The sequence below is a fragment of the Rhinatrema bivittatum genome, chromosome 17 (assembly GCF_901001135.1).
Source record: "Rhinatrema bivittatum chromosome 17, aRhiBiv1.1, whole genome shotgun sequence".
Classification (NCBI taxonomy): domain Eukaryota; kingdom Metazoa; phylum Chordata; class Amphibia; order Gymnophiona; family Rhinatrematidae; genus Rhinatrema; species Rhinatrema bivittatum.
Window position 1 is genome coordinate 27,211,781 of NC_042631.1, and position 23,282 is coordinate 27,235,062.

General features: G+C 38.7%; 1 protein-coding gene across 1 annotated transcript in view; it reads left to right on the forward strand.

Annotated features, from left to right (window-relative positions):
• OTOG (otogelin) overlaps positions 1–23,282 on the forward strand; it is a 193,737-nt gene that overhangs the window by 7,904 nt on the left and 162,551 nt on the right. The window contains exons 3-5 of the mRNA XM_029583100.1: positions 2,212–2,285; positions 20,798–20,890; positions 22,144–22,298. Of these exons, the coding sequence (XP_029438960.1) occupies positions 2,212–2,285; positions 20,798–20,890; positions 22,144–22,298 (322 nt within the window). The remainder of the gene's footprint in view (positions 1–2,211; positions 2,286–20,797; positions 20,891–22,143; positions 22,299–23,282) is intronic.

The following is a 23,282-nucleotide window of genomic DNA, read 5'->3' on the forward strand; positions in this document are numbered from 1 at the left end:
AAGTGAAGATGACTGCCAGGTACCCTCACCATCAGCCTTGCCCCTTCACTCAGAGCTCTGTCTCTTCCTGAGCCTTCTGGGAAAATTCTTGCAGTGCACTCAGGTTACACAAAGGCAGCAGAAAAGGCATAACTACAAAAGTGGTGGATGTGTCCAAGAGTGAGGCTCCCATGCACCTTGGCCCAGAGCTTCTCGTGTGTCCATACGAGCAAAACATTTATTTACATATTGAATTTTGATAGAACATCAAATTAGTTTTTCAGATTTCTTTAACAGGTAAAGTATTGTTTCATCTTTTTATTTTTTTTATATTTAGTTTGGATTTAGCTCTCAACTTTTCACTGGTAGCTCAAGATGAATTACAGGTACAGTAGGTCTCAATTATGCTTGTAGAGTTTTTTTAAACACACCTCTAACATACTGCTACAAGCTGTTGAGTGGTGGTGTTGTGAAGGATAAACATACAACTGTGCCCCACAGCTCTGCATGAAGGTAGAGGTGAAAAAGACAAAAAAACAGAAGGGACTACCTTACACCGTGGAAAGACTTTTATTAGAATTGCCCGACTCAAAATACAAGCTGAGTTTCGCCAAAAGGCTGCATCAGGGGCTAAAACAATCAAGAACAATAGATATTACCACAAACATGCTCTATATTAAAAATTATAAACAATCTGCTAGAAAATGGATGATTGCTCATCTCTATGTAACTCTACCATAATAGTCTACACTCATAATATTCATATATAACATACATATTTAAATCATTAATGTGCAACGTGACCCATTCACTCTATTTTAAACTTACTACTATTTAAAACAAACATCATTTTTATAAAAAAATTGTTTTAAAAAATAGTTTTAAAAAATATATGAAAACACTGAAATCATTACCTTTATGCTGTAACCGTATACTCACAGCTACATATATCAGTATATCAATCTGACCATTAGTTGTTGCAGTAAAGCTGTTAAAAAAAATGATCATTAAAAAACATAAAATGAGAGTCTCGTATACACAAATATATCAATAAATAATATTAAGAAACCATATGCATGTCAAATCACACGTACAGACTATAAATAATATTCATAATACACACATCTAAAACTGAAAATTATAAAAACAGCAATCAAACTATTACAGTAAGTTCAATATCAGTGCACTCATAACTTCTTCCATTTAAATGACAACAATGCAGATATAATTAAAACTGCCTGATAAATAAAACAAAATTGTATTGACAAATCGCACTAAACACATTTTAGCGCAAAAACCATTTTTTATCGCTAAAACTTAGTATAACACACAAATAAAGTCTTAAGCTATGAAAGAGACATAATACACATCTAAAAACTGAAAATTATAAAAACAGAAAATAACCTATTAACAATGAGTTAAATATCAGTGCACTCATAGCTTCTTCTATCTAAATGATAACGTCACAGACATGAATGGCCATAGAGATAAATAATTAAAAATTAAAACTACCCGGTATCTGAGGCAATAATGTATTGACAAATCACACTAAACAGATTTAAGCACTAAAACCATTTTATATCGCTAAAACTAAAATACAATCTTAAGCTTTGACTTTACTAATCCCTAAGTTGTTATATTATATATAACTAATACTCAACGAGCAACTCTATATATAATATAACAACTTAGGGATTAGTAAAGTCAAAGCTTAAGATTGTTTTTGAAGAAGGCCATATAAATGACAACATAGCAGAGGATTTTTCTTAGTTGCAGTGCTAGTTTTTGCAAGATGTAAAGAAAAATTTTTTTTGTAGAGCTGCTCGTTGAGTATTAGTTATATATATCACAACAACTTAGGGATTACTAAAATAACAGCTTAAGACTTTGTGTGTTATACTAAGTTTTAGCGATAAAAAATGGTTTTTGCGCTAAAATGTGTTTAGTGCGATTTGTCAATACAATTTTGTTTTATTTATCAGGCAGTTTTAATTATATCTGCATTGTTGTCATTTAAATGGAAGAAGTTATGAGTGCACTGATATTGAACTTACTGTAATAGTTTGATTGCTGTTTTTATAATTTTCAGTTTTAGATGTGTGTATTATGAATATTATTTATAGTCTGTACGTGTGATTTGACATGCATATGGTTTCTTAATATTATTTATTGATATATTTGTGTATACGAGACTCTCATTTTATGTTTTTTAATGATCATTTTTTTTAACAGCTTTACTGCAACAACTAATGGTCAGATTGATATACGGATATATGTAGCTGTGAGTATACGGTTACAGCATAAAGGTAATGATTTCAGTGTTTTCATATATTTTTTAAAACTATTTTTTAAAACAATTTTTTTATAAAAATGATGTTTGTTTTAAATAGTAGTAAGTTTAAAATAGAGTGAATGGGTCACGTTGCACATTAATGATTTAAATATGTATGTTATATATGAATATTATGAGTGTAGACTATTATGGTAGAGTTACATAGAGATGAGCAATCATCCATTTTCTAGCAGATTGTTTATAATTTTTAATATAGAGCATGTTTGTGGTAATATCTATTGTTCTTGATTGTTTTAGCCCCTGATGCAGCCTTTTGGCGAAACTCAGCTTGTATTTTGAGTCGGGCAATTCTAATAAAAGTCTTTCCACGGTGTAAGGTAGTCCCTTCTGTTTTTTTGCCTTGGCTACGTGGGACCACCTTCCGGTTTGTTTCATTGAAGGTAGAGGTGGCCACTTCATCCCAGGTCAATTGAATAGGCTGATCCAGTCCTGATTTTGCCCTATTGCATGATTGTCCCACTGATTTCCCTTAGATAATGGTATAAGGAAGTCATACATGATTAGATCATGTATAATCATCATTTAAAAACAGTGGGAAGTTACTTTTTTCCGATGAAGCGGCGAGTAATGTAAATTGCAGTGCAGATCTCTCTTGAAACATAGTGCTATGTCGGGTCTGTAGCTCTGGAAGTTCCATCTGAAAACTTGATGTCAAAGCTGTACTTCATCAAAGGGAAGTAACTTGTGAATTGCAAAATGCATTGAACTTAGATGCATGGACTGATGATTATACATGACTGAATGACTGTATAAGGAGGTCAAATATTAAACTTCCATGTATGGGTGTTATGATGATCCTTCCCTTTGCACTGTTTGATTGTTGAGTAAATTGTGGTTCACATCATAAGCAATATTAATATTCATTGAATGCTATTGGATGATGCTACTGTAATATACGCATTCACATTTTGACTCTGTTTTTGATTAGGCTAATGAAATAACAATGTAATATTCAGTGAGTTTTATATTGTTTTCATCTACAGTACTGTGAGTGGAAACATCTGTGGTGAATCTTAGATGGCAGGCTCTTTTTGTAGACTGAAGGAATGCATTGTATAGTAGAAGCAGCACTTTTGCATTTGACGTGGGTGCTGTTTGGAGCAAATAGGGGAAAATGTTGACTTCTCTTCCTTTTTTTTAATTCTGATGCTCACAATTTTCATAATGGATGTTTGGTCCACATGAGGTCGATAAATTGCAACCTTCCTCGAAGTCATGATGTGATTAGTATTTTGAAGGTAGCAGTAGATTTTTGCTTTCAGCTTTCACTGGTCTGAGCAGAGAGTTCATTCTCCGTGTCATATTTCTTAATCAGAGAGGGGAGTCCGGGTACGGTTGCAGTGCAGAGCTTTGTAACTGGAAGGGGGAGGGAGTTCCTGCCAGAGCATTTGAAAAGGATCTTTGAAAGTATGAATCATAGTTTTATGCTACTACTGGCTTCTTTCTGCATTACTCTGAATAGTTGATATTCAAGGATGTGATTAATAGTTCATGGGATTTTCTCTGAAGATTTGCCCTGCTAGATAATAGCTTGATTTTGGAGGCAGACTAGGGAACCTGAGATTTTATTTACTCTTAGCATAACTGGGTTGGTATTTGCTGTTTTCTTGAATGTAAAACAAGTGGTTTGTCTTGCCTTCTTCTATTTTGCAGTACCAGATATCTGTTGTGGTCTTCATAAGTTTTATTTAGTTTTAGAAAAATTGTTAATTTTTTGCAAATAAGCTTTGTCTCTGTTTCAGTATCTGCATGACCATGTATGGGCCAGCATTGTAAAGCCTCCTATGAACATCTGTTTTGTAACATTTAAAGGGGTTATGCAAAAAATTATATAGTTGAGAAATTTGGGCTGTATTTACTCCTGTGGTAAGGGAATTTGCCGGGAGCTGAATATCTCTAGACCCCTGGCTTATTTAGTAATTTTTCAGAATACGAGCCATAATATGTAGCAATACTCAACTGTATAAACCTACACATATGGTTGGTAACCTTTTTAAACTGGCTTGGGTGTCTGGGTACGACATATGCGTGCATTTGCTGGCTTGCGCTAAGGAGCACAGCCATATTATAATATACACATGGATATGTGCATGGTTATAAAATAGGCTGAACGCACGCACATGTGCTCGCAATTTTAAGTAGGAGTGCACCTATGCGTGCAAATGCTGCTTCTACTGCATAAGATGGGAGGTTTTAGCAGACATGCGCCAATGCAATTACCAGTTTTCCCAGTTTGTTCCCAGTTAACCCAGGTAAGGAATGGGACTTCCTAACCCCCTTAGTTAAATAGCCTCCCTTTTACCTAGTTAACCCAACCTTTAAAACCCCTCTCGCCTCTTTACTTTTTATTGTTTTCTGATTTCCATACCATCCATAGCAGAAGTAAAATTACTCGGCAGGGAACCTTGGTGCGTGCTTGTTCATGGAAGTAATTATGTTCTGGTTTCATAGAGAAATCCAGGAACGCCCATGCCCTGCCCAGACCACGCCCATGCCCCACCCCATTTTTTTTTGTGTGTGCGCACAGCGGGAGATACGCGTGGGAACCTTTTAAAATCCATGCAGCGTGTGCCGGCCCGACATGCGCATATCTCCCGGTTTTGGCACACACCGGGCTTTTAAAATTCACCTGATGGATTGTAGATATTGGATTTTGCTTTGTTTCTCATGCATCCTCTTGCAGTAATTACATATCCTTAGATCAGCTGTGTTCACTAGCAAACCAATACTGATTCCCAGTGACCGTGCTATTCACTGTCATGTGATGGGTACTGCCTCAGGTCTTCTCCTCCCCAGATTGACCGGGGCTGGGTTTGTCATGGAGGCAGGAGCCTTCACAGCCCCAGGGAAGGAGGAAGCATTAATCATTGTGCAGTGGTGACACAGTGGATGGCTTTATGGACCAAAACAGCCGGATTCTGGAAGGAGCCCTGGTGCATGGCTCCCGGTCGAGACGGTGCCACAGTGGACTGGACTAAAGTAAGCTGGGAAAGGATACAAAATATGGAAAAACATTCCTTGGGTAATTGCAAATGAAGGCTCATGGTGTCATATCCCAGCTCTGGTTCTGATTGAGCAGGAAGCCCAAAGGAGGAGGAGGAGGAAACTGCTGGGTCAACATGAAAATGAGCCCTAATCCACAGTCTGTCTTTGGCACCCATGTGCATATGTGCGGCTTGGCTAACCCACTCTTGTTTTATATTGGTTCCCAAGAGAGCAGGTAAACAGAAAAAAAAAAAATAAAAAAAAATACGAAATTAGAAGTGCAGTGCAAGTGCTATTTTGAACATTGATGCAGATAGTGCAGACTGTTAGAATGTTGCTAGATACCTATTCGCATTTAGGCCTTGCACACAATAAACCCAATTGCTTCAAATGGAGCCTTCTACAGATTAAAGATTTGTTGTAAAAATATCATGCTGCAACAAATACTCTGTAGTAGAAGTATTTCTGGGACTTGTTCACTTGGGACCCAGTAAATGAAAGGAAAGCCCTGTGGGCTGCACAGGACGAGTTCTATGTACAGAAACTCAGAACTGATGACTAAGAGGGACCGACACAGGGCTTAGGCATCTATAAAAAGCAGTTTGGGTTACCCGAGGCTGTTTCTTATTTGAGGCTTAGGGACTTTCTCTCATTCTGCATCATTAAAAGGGGAAGAGCCAGCAAACTATTGGTTTCAGGATTGGCTTACCTGGAATCTGCCCTTTTCACACTTTTTATTTGCTGGTATCTGTCCAGGGAAAAGTACTTTTGGATTCATGGCCTGTTTTTCCTATCTCAGAGTACATTTATCAAACCAAATCATGGCTATGCTGCTTTCTTGAGTGAGAAAGTTAAAGCACTGCAGAGCTCTTAAGTTTCTAATGTTTTGCAAGAGGATGGTAAGGCATGTTGGGGAACATTTGATTATGTGCCTACAGCAAGGGTTGCGGAGATTCTCTCTCAAGTTAGATTTTCTCATTGTTAGATCCTTGCCCTTTTTTTGGGTTATTGGTGCAATGCCCTCTGTTTTTTTTTTAGAGCTAGTTACGAGGATTGTGATTTTATCCTTAGAGGAGGGACTTATACCAAATCCTTTGAAAAAGGCATTAGTTGTTCCGATTCCAAAGGGCAATAAATCTGCTGGAGGTCGTATATTTAATTTTAGACCTATTTCTAATATACCTACCTATGCCATAGTAATAGAAAAAACTGTACTTGTCAAGCTCACTGATTGTCTTGAAACTAATCAATGTTTATCCCCTCATCAATGCGGCTTTCGTAGAGATCATAATATAGAAACGCTTCTTCTTGCCTTGCAAGATTATATGCGATGATAGCTTGACTGGGGTGTTTCAGCAGTGAGGCTCGCTCTAGATATTTCATCTGCTTTTGATATGATGGATCATGCTATCTTATTAACTAGGCTTTCATTGATGGGTATTCATGATACTGTACTCCGGTGGTTTCAGTCGTACATGGGAGATCGAAAGTTTAAGGTTCATGTTGGTCAGCATCAATCCTCAAGGAAATCTTTTGTTCTAGGTGTGCCTAAGGGATTGACACATTCCTCCATGTTATTTAATATTTGAGTCCTTTAGGGGCATTTCTTGATTCATATAACATCAACTAAAATATACACAGATGACATACAACTGCTGTTCCCAGTTGAGGGTTCAGTTGACTCCACTGTTTCTTTAATTACTGATTGCTTAGGATGCGGTTAAGAAATAGCTTTGTCAGAATAATTTGTTTTTAAATGTGTCTAAATCTGTTGATCTGTAGGTAGGTAAAGGTGACAGACCAGATGAATTTACTAACTTGAAGGTGGATGGTATTCCTTTACCTTTCACTGAGTCTGTCAGGGATTTAAGTTTTATTTTTTTTATCAGCATTTGACATTGTTAGCTGTTTTGGATTTTATAAGCTTCAGATGCTTACATTGTTGAAATATGTGTTGCCAAAAGAGGACTTTAGATCTGTGGTGCAAGCCTTTGTTTTGGCAATGACAGACTATCACAATTCCCTTTACATAGGTTTGCCCAAATATTGCCTTAGGGCACTGCAAATATTACAAAATGCAGCAGTCCAGTTGATTGTCTCTTGTGCAAGATGATATCACACTGGTATTGGGTCAATTGCATTGGCTACCTATAGAACAATGCATTGAATTTAAGCTCTTAAAATTGTTTATAAGGCTTTACATGGATTGAGTCCATCTTTTATTTCTGATATGCTAGTTCCATTTATGTCTGCCCACTGTTTGCGTTCTTCCAATAGCCAATTACTGAGTGTTCCATCTTTTAGGGTTTATTACTTATTGGTTATCCGGAAAAGGAAAGTTTTTATTATTGGGCCAAGTTTATGGAATAATTTCCCTATTGAACTGCAGTCTCTTGAGAATTATAAGTCATTCCATAAGCTTAATTGCTTTATTTTGTTTAATTGGTTTAATTTATATATTATGCATACTTAAGGGTGATTGTACTCTACTTAGCAGGAAGATTCTTTTTATAGGCAGATTATAAATGATTGTAAATAAATAAATATGAATGCATGTTATTTACTGTAGCTTCCATTGTTTACGATGGGATTTAGTCACTAACAACAACAAGTATTAACATGCAGCACAATTTGATGAATATATCCCTTAGACTCTGTGTGTTTCCTGTTATAAATGTTGGGTAAAAGTTATGTTTTATGGGGTGTTCATGAACATGGGTGTTTTTTGACTCCATTTGGAGGAAGCATCCTGCAAGGAGAAGTGGGCAAGTGCTTGTAGGACAGGAGCACTTAAGAGAAGCAGCTCAGGGTATTGGAGGAGCCCTAAGGAGTGGCAGGACCAGAAGGTATGGGTCAGGGATGTTGAGGAGAATTGGTTGTAGTGATTGGTGGCGAAGATGTAGGGGGCCTAGAAGAAGTGGTCAGAAGGGAACCAAGAAGGAGGAAATTCAGTGGCAACAACCCCCCATAGCCACGGGAAAAGGTGTAGTTATTTCCCCATGGTGCCGCTGGTGATAATGTGAAAAACATTATCGCCCGCAGCGCTGCCAGGAGACAATTCCTCCCAAGCCCCACCCACACTCCTCCCCTTTCCCTAATTAGAATAATACCACCATGAAGCAGCCAGTATCGCAGAATAAAGAAGGACCCTGTTAGTCTTTAAATCGCAAGCTCTGACAGTTTGCACAATTTTTATAATGACTGGGGCCGAAGCTACGTGCAGTGTAGGAAAAGATACCTGCCTGGTCCAATAGAATCCCAACAAACAGGTTCTGGGCAGGCAAGAAAGTAAAGTTCCATATTTTATCCAGGCTATGATGCACCCAAAAAAAATGAAATAAAAAATTACTTTTCTGTTGCTTAAAGCAATGAAGCCTTCAGGCCATGGCAACCAGCCAAAAGCAACTAATGTTTGTGTGGACCAGTAGGAAGGGAGACCAAAATGTCCTTTCTGGAGAAGTATGCATTATGCCTTTGACTCAAAATAGTCAGTTCCTGCTAACTGATGTCCGGCATAGAAGAAATTACTGGCATTCTAAGTGTAGAGCAGCAGCTCCCAGGGATCCTGAGGGGCTTTCTCCATAGAAGGAAAGCCATAGCTCTAAGGATCTGCTGGTGGTCACATTGCGCTCTGCCAGCTTTATGTCAGATACAACATAATTTGCTTTGCTGGAGGCTCCTCCGCTATAGCACGCTGGGAAACTCCTGAAGAGTGCTCCTTACTCCTGTAACTAGAGGACTCTTCTTGTCCTCTATTTTACTTCCAGGAGGAGAGCTTCTAGCCCTCTAATCTTTTCTTTTACCAGAATAAATTAGGACAAATTGAGTGCAGATCTTTGCACATTTCAGTGTAGGAGGCAATTGTTAGTAAGCTGCTTAGTGTCAAGATACGCAAGCACTTTTGTACCGGTGCATTTATAAGAGAATTTTCAAAGAGAAAACCCCCACTAATAGGGGATCTTACACATATATGGATACAAAGGCACCTGCAGTCTTTGCCCCTATTTCTGAGGGCAGAAGAATGGGGGTTAAACTAAGTATATAAATTTGAAAATTCATTCCTAGGCACACAGTTTACTTGCCTGACCTAACCACACTTCCAGGTAGGACTCCCCAGTCTGGGCCTATGGGGTTAAAAACAAGTTCCAGACAGAGTTAAAGTCAAAATATCATTTACTGAGGGGGACAGTAAAAGATAACTGTGGAACAAATAAATATCTGAATTTCATTATATCGTGTCATCATTTTACTAGACAGAAAAAACCATGAAAAAAAATATTAACCACTTTATATTAATCTACAAATGCGGTTGATTTTCTAAGGTTTTAGCAGTTAACTGTGGGAGTTAGGCATCTAAATTGTTTCTTTAAAAACTGACTAGGCCTGAACACCTAAATTTAGGTTCCTAAAATGTGATTGTTGCAGGGGTATAGAGTTAGGACAAGGAAAAAGGATAGGCACTTAGGCACTGATTTTCAGCACACGGCATATTGGGATCCATAATCTAGGCCAGTGGTTCTCAAGCTTTTTTCTGTCATGGCACACACGACAGATGATGCTCATGTGCGTGACACATTGCATGCTACATATCACAGCTAAACTACAAAAAAAATCCTAGATACATTTTATTGTTGAAAATGATGCAGGAGAAAGATAACATTCTTTTATTTCAGTAACTGCTTACAAAATATCAATATTAAATGTTATTATTTTTTCACAAAAATGTTAATCTTTGCTTACCACATCAGTGAGAAATCTGGGACTGATATGCATATGCAGCACACAATTTCTCGATACAGACAAACTCTCATGCATTTCACTGTAAACCTCTGACCTCTTCTGGAGTTTATACAGAGCAGAGTTAGGAAATGTCCCCTTTCAACTCACCACACAAAAAAAAATATATTAATATTCTGGTATCCCTCAGTAATAGGGCTTCAGAATCCCTTCACTGCCAGCCACTTTGTGAAATAACATGAAAACCTGCTAAAAAGATGTGTAGAAATTATATAGCATACTAGCCATACCATAAGAGGACTTGAACAGCAACAACCTTACCTATGAAAAAGCAAGACTGCAAATATAGAACACAGTACACTTACTACTGGAAAAACAAAGCCAGACTGCTCTAGATCCCTACACAGGATCTACATCCTAGTTAGCAGAATCCCTCACCTCTGTCAAACATGCAGAATGCAGATTGACTCTTATTACAAACAAGAATACAGAGAAAACTGAAACTCCAAGAAGTGTGTGGGGGTGGGGGCAGGATGCAGCATGCCTGCAAGATTTCTGGCTTGGATTGGTGGTGGCAGTAATTGCCAGGGTTGAGGAGAAAAGCAGGAAGCAGTGATGAGGAATTTTAGCTTCCAGCTCCTTACTCTGCACTCTCCTCAAGCAGCAAGCACCTGTGGCTGTTATAGAAAGCATAGGCTTGCTATGTCTGATTTTTGGTGACACACCAGCATGTCCTGACATTCTGGTTGAGAACCACTGCTCTAGGCAAATGAATGGCAGGCCTATTTAGGGCCATTTTCAGGTGCCTATATATGGTTGAAAATCCACCTACTTTGCCTACAGTTTAGGCACCAAGCATTTTTTTGAAAAGTGACCTCCTACAGAATTTAGTTAAAATAGTCAAGAAGTTAGAAAGACAGCATACTCGCAGCTGCTTTTACAGCAAACAATTTAAAACGAAGAATATTTCCTACAAGAAAGTGCACCCTCTCCCTTTTGTGAGCTACTGATGTTTTCAAATAAGATGAAATAAGTGCGTGCCCTTATTTGTCTCTGCCGTGAGTCCCTCTAAAAGAGTACAGAACAAGTATGCTCTTTGTTCTTGTGCATTTGGGTGGCTGCCTGTGTGTTGTCTTGATACCTCTGATGTCAACTTGGTTTACTCATGTATTTGATTCTTTGTAGGTTGTGATACCCTTTTACTGACCTAGTGTAAGCATAATCCAAAGATGTTGTAATACATGAGCATTTAAGAATACATAGGTCCTCCAAGGTCATCTTCTACGTGGAACCCCACTTTTTCAAGGGGGTCACCTTCCATTTACTACTGAGCACTGATCCTCTCTGGGTTCTGTGGTGGGGACACTCTTGAGAATCCCTCTCCAAAAATAGACACTCACTGTGCTGTGTTCCAAACAAAAAGATTGTTAAAAAATTTATATTATTGTAAAGCTTGTTGCTAGGTTATGTTACATTGTGAACCGAGGTGATGTTTTGCAAACGTGCCTCGGTATATAAAAAACCCTTAAATAAATAAAATAAATAAATATCCACTGGTCAAAAATGTACAATATAAAAATCAAAAGCAGGAAAAAAAAGTCCATTAAATTCAGTTAATGCTATCCAACACTGGGCATACAGGGGCTCTAAGAAGAAGATCCCGATTAGCATAGAGCGCTCGTTTAAAATGCCCATTTGAGAATGCAGCGAAGGTACCCCCTTTGAGAAGTGAGTTGTCATTTCTCTGGCTTGTATTAGAAAGTCTTCCTTTGTGGTACAAAGGTGCTTTAGCCGCAGGAATTGACAAACCGGTATGTTGGTCATTAAAAAGTATGGATGGTGGCTGTTAAAAGATAAAAGAGTGTTACGGTCAGTACTTTTCCTGAAAATGGAAGTAAGGAATTCATCATTATTGTAACTGATATGAATATCCAAAAAGGAAATCTGTGTGGTTTAAACAATGGTTAAACTGTAAATTCTGGTCACAATATGCATTAAGGGCTGGATTTTAAAAGGGTTACGCACATAAGGTACGCGCTTAACCCTTTTAAAATCCCCCCTGCGCGCCGCCGAGCCTATTTTGCATAGGCTCGGCGGCACGCGCAAGCCCCAGGATGCGCGTAAGTCCTGGGGCTTGCAAAAACGGGCGGTCGGGGGCGTGGCTGGGGGGGCGCAGTTTTGGATCAGGGGCGTATTCGGGGGCATGTGGGCAGTCCGGGGGTATGGCCGAGTGCCCTGACACAGTGGCCTGTGTTGGGGCCTGCTGCGCTGGTGCGCGTAAGTTACTACTGCCCGGAGACAGTAGTAACTTTTCAGATAAAGGTGGGGGGGGGGGGGGGGGTAAGGTGTGGGGGGGTGGAAGGAAGTTCCCTCTGAGGCCGCTCCGATTTTGGAGTGGCCTTGGAGGGATCGGGCAGTGCGCACAGGGCTCGGCGCGCACAAGTTGCACAAATGTGCACCCCCCTTGCGCGCGCCGACCCCGGATTTTATAAGATACGCACAGGGCATTTAAAATCCGCCCGCTAGTGTCCGGCTCTATACATAGGGCCAGTCATACTTTAGATTTAATTTTATGTTTGGGTGGTTGGTCCAATAAAGTGTTTGGTAAAGATAAGATATCATTATGGTGCAGCCATTTTTTGGTGTTTTTCCAGATTGATATTTTAATAGGTAGTTGCCCTTGTGAGAAGCATAATAGATAATCTGGTTTTTAAAGTTGTATGGTCCACTGAATATCATAAACCATCTCAAGAGAATGCTTATGAGAATCTTGATACAGAATTGATTATTGCAGTTTATAATAATTTGGCTCCTCAAAGGATTGTACAAGCTAAATGTGATTGTAAGAAAGCCTGTTGGTTTTCAAGGAAGGTTGCTTTTAAGAGAATAGAGAGATGGAGGAAGTTGAAAGATCAATCCTCTGAGGAAGCTTATCAGATTGCTTTATAAGAATATCTGAGCCTTTGCCCTGAGCATAAGCAGTTTTATTTGAAAGATAGAATTGAAAAGTTGCTTATCAGCCACAATAATTATAATCTGTGGTACATAGGTAGATGCAGAGACCTATTCTACATTTTAATCTCACTCCTACTTGTTATGAGTTGTTAAAGTTCTTTCAAGGAAAAGTCCGGAGTTTAAGTCTACAAACCAATATTACACCTTTGGGTCTTACTATCTGCTGGGTGATAGGCCAGGTGTGGAAATACAATGGACATCTTTGGAATATATTTCTCGAGTTGAACTGTAGAGGGTACTTGGAAGTTTACAGTCAACTTCCTGCAGTCTCGACCCTTGTCCATTTGCATACATGAGGTGTATTGGCAATGATATTGTTACACTCTTGCAAGAGATGTTAACTCTTCCATGATAAATAGTGTTTTACCTGATGTTCTCAAAGTCGCTGCTATAAAACTTATTTAAAAAGAGATCATTTATCCCCTGCTATGGTTGAAAACTATCGCCTTTTCTAATTTTCCAAATGTAGGAAAAATCATAGAAAAATGTGTATATTTACAATTGGAAAATTTCTTGATTGAGAATTCCATTCTTAATGAGCATCAGCATGGTTTTCATAAATCTCTTAGTACTGAGACCTTGCTGTGTTCATTGATGAATGAGTTATTAGTGAAGTTAGATCATGGAGAATCACGTCTACTGGTTCAGTTAGATATTCGTTCAACATTTGATATAGTTAACCATGGTATACTTTTGTATATTCTTAAAAAGATTGGTATGGGGGACTGTATACAATTGGTCTGAGTCTTATCTGTTAAATTGTTGTCAACATGTAAGGATGGGCTTTCAAAGTTTTGACTGGTTTACATCTAATATTGAGGTGCTGCAAGGCTCTTCACTTTCTGCAGTATTGTTCATCATTTATCTGCATTCTTTAGGATCATTGCTTAGTTCTTTGGGGGTACTCCAATTCTTATATGCAGATGACCTTCAGTTTTTCTTATCCTGTACAATTGATGGGATTTTTACAATAATGATTTTTCAGGATTGTTTACAACTTATTAGTAGATGGCTGAGGTCTAAGAGTTTAAGGCTTAATATTGAGAAGAGCACTGTTTTGTAGATTGACCGCAAACTACCTGAAGAAGGATGCCATGATTTGGAATTTGAAAATTGTTACCTAAAAATTGAATTTGAAGCAAGTAACCTTGGAGTTACTACAGATTCTTGTTTAACTTTGAAGAATCATGTTAAAAAAATTATAGAATGGATTTTATACGTTATGGGGTAGATTTTAAAAGTGTTACATGCATAAGGTACTCGCGTAAACCTTTTAACACAACCCTGCGCGCGCCGAGCCTATTTTGCATAGGCTCGGCTGCATGCGCAAGCCCCAGGAAGCGCGTAAGTCCCAGGGCTTCGCTGGGGGGGGGGGGGGCATGGTGCCAGCCCGGGGGCGTTCCGGGGGCACGGCAGAGGCCTTCAGAACAGCCCCCGGGTTGGGAGCTAGCATGCCAGCGGCCCACTGGCGTGTGCGAGTTACGCCTGCCAGAGGCAGGCATAACATTTACAACAACGGTAAGGGGGGGGGATTTAGATAGGGCCAGGGGGGTGGGTTACGTAGGAGAAGGGAGGGGAAGGTTGGGGGGGAGAGAGAGAATGGGCAGCACGTGCAGGGCTCGGCGCGTGCAAGTTGCACAAAATGTGCACCCCCTTGCGCACGCTGACCCCGGATGTAATAAGATACGCGCGGCTATGCGTGTATCTTATAAAATCCGGTATACTTTTGTTTGTGCCTGGTGCGCGAACAAAAGTACACGTGGGCGCACTTTTAGAAAATCTACCCCTATGATTATTACGACCATTGAAAAACTGTTGCCCCATGATTGTTTTCGAACTGTATTGCAGGCAGTATTACATGGCCAACTTGATTACTTTAATAGTCTCTTGTGTGGGCTTCCTCAAAATTTGGTTAAGCCTATCTACTTTTACAAAATGCAGCCGCACGACTGATATCAGGTATTACGATAAATGCTCATATAAGTCCAGTTCTATAAGAGCTGCCTATAAAATGGTGGGCAAGATTTAAATATTTGTACTGATTCACAAGCTGTTTCTCTTGGTGAGATACCTAATTCTTTAAGAGATAAGATGTAATTGTATATGCTCCAGGTCATGTATTGAGGTTTCAGGGTGCAATCTTGCTAGTTATTCCGTTATTAAGGAAGTGTAGATTGATGGTCACCCAATCTAGGGCATTTTCTTATGCAACACCAACCTTATGAAACAGTTTACCAGCTGAGATCCATGGGGAAGTAGACATCAAGATATTTAGAAAAATGATTAAAACAGTTTTGTTTGAGCAGGCATGCTACGATTTGTGCTAACATGCTTGAACTGGTTTGTTGCGATATGAGTTAACATGTTTGATTTGTATTTTTGCATTTTATGAATGTTCCATTGTAATACATCCTGTAATGGATTCTAAGACTTGTTAATAAATACATATATCTAAAATTGAAGCCCTATGTGTTTTGCGTCATCCTATAATTGCTCTGAGTTTGAAAATTGATGATGTATACATTCTTTTTAATGAGGTTGTTCATGACCTTGATTTTCAGCTGGATGCATTTATGAATTATAGGGTTCACATTCATTTTTTATTGAAATCGTTTTATTATAAACTTTCACTTTTACGACATATGAACTATATGAATAAGGATGCTTTTAGACAGATGTTTAAACATTTCTTTTAATTTGATAGATTAAAGTAATGGTTTGTTAATTGGATTACTGTTCTGTCACACACGGTCACTATGGGGCGGATTTTAAAAGGGTTACGTGCGTAATATACGCGCGTAACCCTTTTAAACTCCTCCTGCACGCGCCGAGCCAATTTTGCATAGGCTCGGCGATGCGCACAAGCCCCGGGACGCACGTATGTCCCGGGGCTCAAAAAAGGGGGCGGGGTGTGGGAGGTCCAGGGCGGGGAGAGGGCACGGCCAGAGGCTTCCGAAGGCCCGCTAGGCCAGCACGCGCAACCTACGCCTTCCTGGAGGCAGGCACAACTTAAATAATAAAGGTGGGGGTTGAAATGAAAGTGCCCTCCGAGGCCGCTCTGTTTTCGGAGCGGCCTCAGAGGGAATGGGGAAAGCCATCGAGGCTCCCCTAGGGCTCGGCCCGTGCAAGGTACACGAGTGTGCACCCCCTTGCGCGCGCCGACCCCGGATTTTATAACATGCGTGCAGCTGCTCGTGCATGTTATAAAATTGGGGGTAGATTTGTGTGCGCCAAGTTGCGTGCACAAATCTATGCCCGTGCGTAGGTTCAAAAATCTGGCCCTATAGGTGTTACAGAATGTAGCAACAAGATTGATGCTAGGTGGGAGATACCAGATCATGTGACCCCCATGCTGAAGTATTTGCATTGGCTGCCCATAAAGTAGTGTACAAGATTTAAAATGTTAACTTTGGTTTATAAAATTGTCCATCATAGAGCTCCTCATTATCGTAATGATCTTCTAACTATATGCACTCCTTGAAAAATAATTTTTCTCCTGAACGCAAATATCAACCTTCCTTCTATAAAACAAGTCCATTTAAAAGGGACTCTTGAGCAAGCTTTGTCAATTATTGGACCACAGATGTGGAATGTTTTACCTAAAAATCTTTAGTTTGTGGCAGATTAAAAGCTTTATCGCAAGCAATTAAAATCATGACTGTTTACTGAAGCCTTTGGCTACATTTCCTGAAGCTGTAAACTTTCCATTGTTTTAATATTGTCTCTATTTTTTAATTCTTTTATTGTTAAGTAAGTGAATTGTTTTGAATTGCTATGTTATTTCTTATTTTAATGTTGTACTGTAATCTGCCTAGAACATGCCGGTATAGGAAAATACTAAATAAAAAAAATAAAATTGACTTAGGCGGAATATAAATGTTTATAAAAAAAGGTACATTTTGGGTAGATGAGCATTTAATTTCCCATATGCAGACCAACACCAGTTCCCCACTTCTCTTTTAGCTGACTTCTCACTTCTTTTCCCACTACAGCCCTACATATTTGTCCCAAGTATGCCTAAAATCCCTCAAAAGTGGTGCCTTTACCACTTCACTGTTAGGCCATTATAGGTCTTCTCATCTTCAACTTTGTTTCTTACAAGACCAGTAATTAATCCAATATCTAAATCCCTTCCATGTTTTACTACCCAGTTTGTAATAATTCTCACAGCTACCCAAATAGTGAGGCTGTTGTCCAAAATAATCCAGCCTTCCTATGCTCATTTAAATTTGGGTTTTAACCATGATCCCTCCACGTGGATTACTCCAGTCTCTTTCGACACCTGATGCTGTTGTACCACTGCATTAGAATCACTCGTCCATGTAGGCTATCTAAATACAGTCTTGAAAGCCTGATGTATTTATAGCACTGTTATTTAAGGTTGTAATTGCCGGTCTGCACATATTATCCCAATGCAGTGAGGTGTCTGTCCTCCTAGGAAAGATTTATTCTTCCCTAAAATAGATTCAGAAAAAATGATTATGCAACAAGTGTTTCAAGAACTTTGTAGGTTTGCCAATGGACTCCATTTTCTATAGGCCAGGCCTTTCCAGACCTGGTTTTACCCTACTGCATACATGGACTTGTACCCCTGCTTTTTCTAGAAAAATCAGCGCTACAAATATGGGCACACAATGGGGTACACCCAGGACTTGATCAGTGTGCCCTGAGAAAATGCAGCCAGTTGATAATCCTACCTTGAGCTGAAGAGAAATAGAGACACAGCCTTGTGAGATTTAGTTGACAACTGTGCTAAAATGCTTTACAGGGTTATTTTATAACATACCTTCATAATAAACTGCTCATTTAGATGGTGGAAGATGAAAAAAGCACTAATTCTGAGCTTTGGTGGACAGGAATGTCTGGATTTTATGTATTTGTATTGTGTATGTTTGACTTGATTTTGTTTAATGTTTTCAATGTATATTGTTTATATGCTGTTTTCATATTTTCAATATTTTGAAATTTTATTGTATATTGCCATAGGCAGCCTTAATGGGCTGGGGAGAAAGTTTATAAAAACGATGAAATGAATAAATAAATAAATATTGACATAGCAAAATTGAATCACTAATTTAGTTTTAACTATTTTATTTTGTAAAGAAATTAGGAACTTCAGTCTATAGCCTGTCACCTACTATACCATTTTCCTGGGAAAGAAGATTCCATAGTGCAAAATGTGGATCATCTGGTAAGCTCTACATTAATATTTTACACAGAGTGTAGATATGGGTAGGATTTCCTAATCTTGAGCTGGTATGATCATATTTATTCAATAAAAGCAATCCTTTTGAAGAAAAAAAAAGTATTCCAGTGATACTAGTGAATGTAAACATGACGGGATCAACAACTAAAACCTATCAGAACAGGTTCAGTGTTGGCTGCATTACTATAGGAGTCTATGAGATGTTTTGCATATAGCCTCATTTTGTAAAGGTTATCTCTCAGATCACCAGCTCCAATGCTTTATAGTTTGGCAGTAGGAACTACCTTTGATTTCACTGTTTCACAACTCATGCGCAAGTCCTTTATGGCCTCATACTGTGAATAATAATGATACTGTGAATCATAAAATCTCGATAGCTTGCCTGTGGTCCTTTGGGATCACCGGTAACATTTTTGATTGGATTTCATCTTTTTTGTATAATAGAAAACTAGAAGTTCATCCTGGAAGGCTGTAGAATCAGGGGTTACACAAGGTTCAGTGTTATCTACCATCCTAGTTACTTTATACTTACAGCTATTAGATAAAGATTTGCTATCCTTGAGGAAAACTAATGCATTTATGTAGATGATGTAATTTTGCATACCATGTAATTTGGATGGTAGCTATCTCCTTTGGATTTTCATGTATTAAAGCAATGGACAAGTGGTTAACTATGAATAGTTTAGTGTTGAATTTACAAAAAGCAGAGATACTAGGGTTAGAGAAAACCCCATCTCCAGTTACTGTTACCATTTTGGTCATCATTGGGGATAAGAAGAAGTTTCTAGTCAGGTTCAGAATTTGGGTTTTTATCTGGATTCAGGATTAGCTCTTAAACCTCAGATAAAAAAAGCTGCTAAGATAGCCTTTTTTAAAAACTGTGTGTCCACTAAGATATTTTATTTCTAGGGAAGATTTTAGAGTCGTAATGCAAACATTAGTTCTGAGTTATTTAGATTATTGCAATTCTTTGTAGATTGACTTGCCTCAAAAAGGTTTGCATGTATTACAATTGGTCCAAAATGCAGGAGTAAGGGTGGCTATGGGGACTGGTTACTGTGAAAGAATTAGCCTTAGAACGAAGGAGCTGCGTTGGCTTCTCATTGAAGAAAGAATTAAGTTTAAAATATGGAACTTTATTCATTCTCTTGGGCTCTCCATTCATTGGACAGAATCTGCTTTCTATCCCCTTGTTTAATAATTACTGGTTGCATGATACCAAGGCCAGACTGAGTTTGTAGGGCCTTCATTATGGAATAGACTACCAGATGATGTAAAAGCAGAAGTAGATTGCTTATGATTCTGAAAAAAGTAAAGGCAATATTTAATAAATATGTTTTTGAATACTTGTAAGAGAAGAAGTAGATTATGGTTCCAAAAATAATTGAAGGCAATGTTTTATAAATAGAATTGAGTAATGTCTGGATTTTTATTAATTTGAAATGTTTAGTTTTTTTGTTGCTGTGTGTTCTATTTTATTACCATTTGATTATAATCTGCATTGATCAATTTTTGTTGGAGTATTGTGGAATAAAAGATTGTAAAAATAAATGAAATATTCCTCAGGCCTGGGACATCTCTTTGCATCAGAACCCAGTGGAGTGTGAGCTTAACGCTTCTCTTTGTTCTGTATCCTTCCCTCCCACCCCCCAATCTCCCATGTATATTTACCCAGCTCCTATACTACACTTCATGCATCTGATGAATTGAACTCTGGTCCTCGAAAGCTCATGCCTCAACAAATGATTTAATCTATCTCTGGTCCTCAAGAGCCACAAACAGGCCACATTTTCAGGATATCCACCACACATATGCATGAGACAGATTTGCATAAAATAGGCAGGGTATGCAAATCTATCTCATGCATATTCATGGTCGATATTCTGAAAACCTGGCCTGTTTGTGGCTCTTGAGAACTGGAGTTGGCCACCCTGGTCTTTATGGAGCTACTGCTTCTGTCATTTTTGCTTCACCAGATTAACATGGCTACCCTTGTATTTACATTATATAACTGTTTCTGTAAGAGCAAAAGGTCAGATTTTGCATAGGTAGGGTGACCATATTTCTCCATGTCAAAAGGGACAGGCTGAGCCAGTCCTGGTTTTGCCCCATTGCATGCATACCAATGTAATTCTGGATTCCCAAAAAAAGGGATTATAATTCCTTGCACACAATAGAGCAAAACTAGGGCTGTGTCAGCCATTTTGACATGGAGTTATATGATCATCCTGTGTATAGGTAACGTTGAGCAGAATTAATGTTGATGTTAGTATTGGGACAATCTTTAATATGTAGCATGCAGTGGACCCTTTGTAATTGCACTGAGACTTGAAGATTCATCTTGAAATACATAAATGAACAAAGTACAGTTATGTAACAATGTATACAAAATTAAATATATAAGGCATTATCTATTTATAGCTGATAGTGATGTACCTCTGTACAGGGAGGCATTGTGGTAAACATTTCTAAGGTTTGGAAATGTAACATAAATATTGTTATCGGATTGTGTTTCCATTTAGATTCATTTACATGTTTGAATGGAGGAGAATGCACACATAGGCAGCATTGTGATTGCAGTCGGTTCAACGCCACCGGATCTAGGTGCCAGACAGGTGCGTTGCGCACAACAATCTGTATTGTAGAGTATCAGAAGATCTCAAAAGGTTCTCTTTCGCCTACCCTAGCCTACTTTTCAAGGTTCTGAACTCACGAGAGATCTGGATTTGTAAATCATGATCTGTCATTCTTTGGCTAGCAGATTGTTCTGAAGTCTTATCAATCCCCACTCTCCCCCAAATCATGCCACTTGCAATCTGTGAATTGCAAAATTTTGATCTACGGGATTTCCTTTGTCCTAAGCACAGTATTCTGCATATTCTTGTTGGACTTTTATACCCTGGTGGTGGGCATAGACCATGGAATAATGCTCTTCCTTAAGATACTAGAGAAGGGAAGAGATGAGGAAAGAACCTGCTCTTGGTACTGTCTCCTCACATAGAAAATATTCCTATGAGCCAGGCTGAATGAATTCTTTGTGCCTCCCCCTTTGTGTAGAAAAGAGGACTGTGCCAGGCTGCGAAGGGGCTTCTGCCCAAGCCATCATTCTCCTCCCTCAGGTCTAAGCATCCTCTTCCCTCCTCCTTTGCTGTGAAGGGGAAAGTCCATCACCTCTTGATCAGGATGGACAGGTGCTTTTCCTGATCAGTGGGGTGGGGAGAGACTTTATAGATTGCAGGGAATATAAACTGACCCAGCAGACGGAGGCATGTGGAGGGCAATTTTGAAAGCCATTTATCCAGGTCAATTGGGTTGTCAGAAAATTGCCCAAGCAATGGCTAAGAGCAAGCATGCCCCCTCCACAGTGTCTGTGCTTTTAGCTGGATTGAGGGCAGCACTCCTGGGGCAGGAAAGGAGGAGTGGGATGCACGAGTTTTAGGCAAGGTTGTAAAACAACATAGGTAGATGGTAGTTTTAAATCGATGCGTGTTGTTTTGCAGGAACAATCTACCAGCAGATTTTGCAGGTGTGAAATCTATGGGTGCTTTCTACCCATGGAGCCCATAGGCAATTTCCAAAAAAAAAGTAAAAGGATGGATAATAAAAGTACTCATGGACTTTGAAAATTCCCCCTGATTTGTATTCCCTGTAATATTGAGGATCTACATCATATTCAGAATCCAAAAATGAGTTTGAAGGGGAAAAACATGGTTGTCTAACTCCAAGCTGTTGACTCTCCATTGAGTTGAAGTAGTATCTGCTCTAAGATAATCCCTTAGCTCATAAATACTTTTATCCTAACTGCTTATATACCTTTAATACTTGCTTGCATTTTATAATCTTAACATTGAATTTATTCCATTTCTAGTATATAACACAGGATCTGAGAGAGACAATATATGTCGCACATGGGGACAATACAATTTTGAAACATTTGATGGACTATACTACTACTTTCCTGGAAAATCTACCTATGAACTTGTACGGCAGAATGAATTAGATGAACAGAGTTTCTCAATTCAGGTGAGAGAATGCTTGCATTTTACATGCACTTGCGTTGGAAATCACCTGTTTTATGTGACATTGAAAATTCAGGGCCTCTACCCTAGGAAAATGCAATTTTCCTTAAGCTAGGCCTACCCAGCAAAATTTGCATTGACTTTCACCCCTCCATGAACCACTAATCTCTGTCTAATCCTTTCTCTCCCCAATCACTCCTCTCCTCTGATTCTCATCCTCACACTCTCCTCTACCAGGAAAGCTGAAGTATTGAGGATTGTGATTAAGATGTATTGCCGCTTAGAATATTGCATTGATCACCTTTCTCCAGTGTCTTCTTTATCATGATTTTTTTCATGATTTTGAAGTGCCAAAAAGTGAAATATAAATCAAATATATAATCAATCAATAAAAATATACTCTAACTCTGATTTGATTTTATAATATAATCAAAGATAGGCAGAATTAAAAAGAAACCCGTGAATGGGTAACATGTCCATAAACACACTGAAAAACGTTTTCAAAATGAGCAATCATCTAAAATTTTAACCCAGTTGTGAACTGTGAAAGATTGGAATGGGCAAATCTATTCTGTGCAACCTATAGATGTGCTGAAAATTATGCACAGGAAGAAATGCTACAGGAAGGAGCAAAGTGCTATGAGCTGGTCCAAATAGCCTTTTAGCAGTGAGAGATGAAATGGCAGGAGCCAAATATTTCCAGAAATTCATCCATTTATGCAACTCAGAAATTTTACAGAAGGGTGGCCAAAATGATTTTTAGTATATATGCACATATTACAGCCATGTTCACAGGGTGATTTTTCTGTACTAATGAAGGTTTTTAAAAATCTCTTTTATCTTTATGCAGGCAATTTTGAGAATGCATGCAAAGCCTGCAAGATAATTTTGAAAGGGAAAAGGGGATTTTCAAAGGGACTATGACACTGTAAATGATCAGTCAAGGCTTGTGTTCAGTGTTTTATTTACAGTGCACATCAATTTCCAG